This window comes from Populus nigra, chromosome 4 (assembly GCF_951802175.1).
Source record: "Populus nigra chromosome 4, ddPopNigr1.1, whole genome shotgun sequence".
Classification (NCBI taxonomy): domain Eukaryota; kingdom Viridiplantae; phylum Streptophyta; class Magnoliopsida; order Malpighiales; family Salicaceae; genus Populus; species Populus nigra.
In genome coordinates, this window is record NC_084855.1 from 1939142 (window position 1) to 1942540 (window position 3399).

Genomic DNA, 3399 nt, shown 5'->3' on the forward strand with positions numbered 1-3399 from the left:
TTTTTTATTTGAAGAAAATAATTAAATATTGCTGAAAAATATATAAAAGAAACAACTGGACTCCACCATATTAGAAGGAGGTTGTGTTAATTATTATTTTCATATCTGTAAGAAATTGGGAGATTTTCTGGCACCCTTGCCTTGTCATATCTAAATCAAATGTGTTGACCTTTAATTAAATTGACATTAAAAACACAAGCATCCAGTTTACAAAACTGTTTTTGTTTCTCGAGTCAATGATAAAAATGATTACATGAAGAATTTCGAGTGTTTGAATACGAGGAATTGACAGGCAAGAAAATCGGGGGGAAAAAAACATGGAGAAAAATGAATAATTTTTTTTTAAAAAAAAACGCTATTGAATTTACGGTAAAATTCCTAGCTTGGCTAAATTGACAACAATTGCTACATTTATTGTAGGACTGACGTCTCTGACCGTTGATCTAATATACGTGTCAGCACAGAATTGTCTCAAAGAGGTAATACGTACAAGATGTACACAGGCGAAACAGTGGCATTCTATTTTTATTGGATTGCTTGGAGACCGAAAATTTGGAGTAAAATCAATCTTAATTACAGGATCGAAAGGTCAGAAAAAGTACTGAGCGGGTTTTCCGGTGCAAAGGACGAATAAGCAAAAGCGGATGCTCTGCCACGTGGGTCCACTATTTCCCGCTAGATAAAAATTCAATGGCTGGGATTGAAACATCTTTGATTTTAGGTACATTGTAACTGGAAGACAACTGTAGAGAAGTGCCCGGAGAGAGATTTCCTTTTGTTCTTTTCTTTTGTCTTTCTTTTTATTTATCTACAAACACTCTAAGAAAAACACTAGCAGCTACTGCAAGGAAAGAACCAGAGAGTAATTGAGGAGAAGAGAGAGGGAAAAGTAGGTTTGTCTTGAATGAGGTAGCAGAGTGGGGAGAGCAGCCGCAGCAGGAGCAGTGCAGTTACCATGGCGGCGTTGCAGGGCTCTAATTCCGTGCCATTATTGCTTCATTAACATTGAAGGAGAATTAAAGAAAGCTGGCCTGGCGTGGCTGGCTGGATAGTTGTCTGGCTGGTGGTTGGTTCTCGGATTCGAGCCACAAGTCAAGAATAGTATAGCGTACCCATCCCCTCTTTCTCTCTAAGTATCATATATACAGTTAACAAATTCTTGAAAGTTTTTACCTCTTCTTTAATCTCCAACAAAAAAAAGCTGCAAAAAACTTAGTCTCAGAGAGTCGTCAGAATCATCAAGAAGTAATATCAGATATATAACCAACCAACAGACAAACACTCAGTTAATTGAAGTTTCTCTTAAAAACCCCACCAAAATTCAAGTCTGAAAAAACCCAAAAAGCAAAGCCAGAGCGATCTTGCAGAGTTTTCAGAGTCACCACTTTCCTGATATTGAGTTATTCTGATATGGATTTTTTGTCTAAATTGAGGTTTGTATCAGCTTTTGGGTGCAAGAAATGGCAGGGTGGTTCTATCTAGGTGAGAGAGAAGGGCCATCAAGCAAACAAGATCAAGAGAAAGAAGTCAATAATAGTAGTTTGTTTTTGTACAGATCATCAAACGAGGAGATCTACAACAACAACAAGGGGTTTGAGTTATGGCCGCAGTATTATCCCCAGCAGCAAAACATGAACAGCTTCTCGTTTGGAGTGGGTCCTAGTCGAAGAAATTTCTCTGATGATCACTCTCCAAGATCAGGTTTTACAGTGATGAGACAAGGAGGAGGCTTAGGGGGAGGAATGAACTGTCAAGACTGCGGGAACCAAGCTAAAAAAGATTGTCCCCATTCGAGATGTAGAACTTGTTGTAAGAGTCGAGGGTTTCAGTGCCAAACACACGTTAAGAGCACTTGGGTCCCTGCTGCTAAAAGGAGAGAAAGGCAGCAACAACTAGCTGCTTTGCAACAACAAAATCAAGAACAGCAACAGCAACAGCAACAGCAACAACAGTTTCGAGGAGAGAATCCAAAAAGGCAGAGAGAGAATCAAGGTGGTGGTTCCTCTCTTGCTTGCACTCGTTTAGCCACTACCACGTCAGGTAAAGTTGTGCCACTACTACTTGTAGGAGCTCTCAATACAAAGAAAGACCAACGAAAATCACTACTCCTACAAATCTATAATATGATGGTGGGCTTCTTTTTGTCCTCAAATCTTTTAATGGGTTGTGAAAAGAATTTTCAAGAAATTGATCACAGTTTAAGAAAGTTTGATAGAGATCTAGAGATCTTGAAGGAATAATTCTTCTAAGACTACTTTCAGTTCCTGCTACTCAACAAGTCAAGTATCCTTCGCGTGTGTAAGCAAGTCCACCTCCATAGTCAGCCGCCCACCACATGCTTTTCTTTCTCTTTTCTCTTTTCTTTTCCATACCTTCACTGTTTGTTAGTAAAACTGACGATAAAAAAAAGTCCACATAAAATTCTTTGTTTTATGTTTCTTAGTTTTACTCAAAATATCCTTTGCTTTCAATCACACTAATTCTCTTCAACTCTGAGATCAATTAGGGCTTGAAATGACAGCATTTCCACCAGAAGTGAATTCACAAGCCGTATTTCGTTGCGTTAAAGTAAGCGCCCTGGACGATGCAGAAGATCAGTTAGCATATCAAACGGCAGTTAACATTGGAGGCCATGTTTTCAGAGGAATTCTCTACGATCAAGGTCCTGACGGGCGTTACACCAGTACAGGTGGTGAGAGCTCATCCAGTGGAGCACAACAACTTGGTCTTATAACAGCAGCAACAACTAGCACCACAGCAACTACAACAAACACTAGTAATCCAGCTGCTGGCAATACTTTGTTTGATCCGTCTTCTCTATATCCAGCTCCTCTCAATGCTTTTATTGCTGGTACGCAATTCTTCCCACCCCCAAGGTCCTAGCTGCATTCTACACTAAACCTATCCATTTGTCAAAGAACTCCATAAATTGGTGGTCTTGTAGTTATTTTTTTTTTTTTTGAAACATGCATGATGCCCTCGAAACTGAAGTAGAGAGAGCATAGGAATTTTAGAGATTAGAAATGGGACATTGCCAGAAAGGAGAATTTGGATGTTTTTTTTTTCGGATTTTGCTTCGAATTTCAATTCAGATTTCATGATATGCATGGATTTGTTTAATTTAATCTTATCCATGATGAATGCCTTGTTATTTCTTGTTTTTTTTTTTTTTACGTTTTCTATGTGGATTCGTGCAATGTACGTTTTTTCGCCTTTACTGGCGCTATAAAGCTTTTTGCTTCTCAAAAAAAAAAAGTACTTTTTCTATATATAATTTTGCTGATCTCTCTCGTTGTTCATTGATTTCTTCATGGCTGAAATAATTGATCGCTATCTGGTTGGTGCTGAACTCGATGCTGCTTTTTTCCCGTTTGTTGGCTTGCTTGCCGGATTTCAATG

General features: G+C 38.7%; 1 protein-coding gene across 1 annotated transcript; it reads left to right on the forward strand.

Annotated features, from left to right (window-relative positions):
- The first annotated feature begins 708 nt into the window (after positions 1–708).
- On the forward strand, positions 709–3151 carry LOC133691973 (protein SHI RELATED SEQUENCE 5). The gene is made up of 2 exons (XM_062112605.1): positions 709–2040; positions 2507–3151. Exons 1-2 carry the CDS (start codon positions 1461–1463, stop codon positions 2881–2883), a joined length of 957 nt encoding a protein of 318 aa, XP_061968589.1. The 5' UTR covers positions 709–1460; the 3' UTR covers positions 2884–3151.
- The last annotated feature ends 248 nt before the right edge of the window (positions 3152–3399 follow it).

What these genes read in the sequence shown, in the direction of transcription:
- LOC133691973 (XM_062112605.1), top strand. Translation starts at nt 1,461, where the DNA reads ATGGCAGGGTGGTTCTATCTAGGTGAGAGAGAAGGGCCATCAAGCAAA. An exon ending in TTTAGCCACTACCACGTCAG is followed by an intron (nt 2,041 to 2,506) that starts GTAAAGTTGTGC and finishes GAGATCAATTAG; the next exon opens with GGCTTGAAATGACAGCATTT.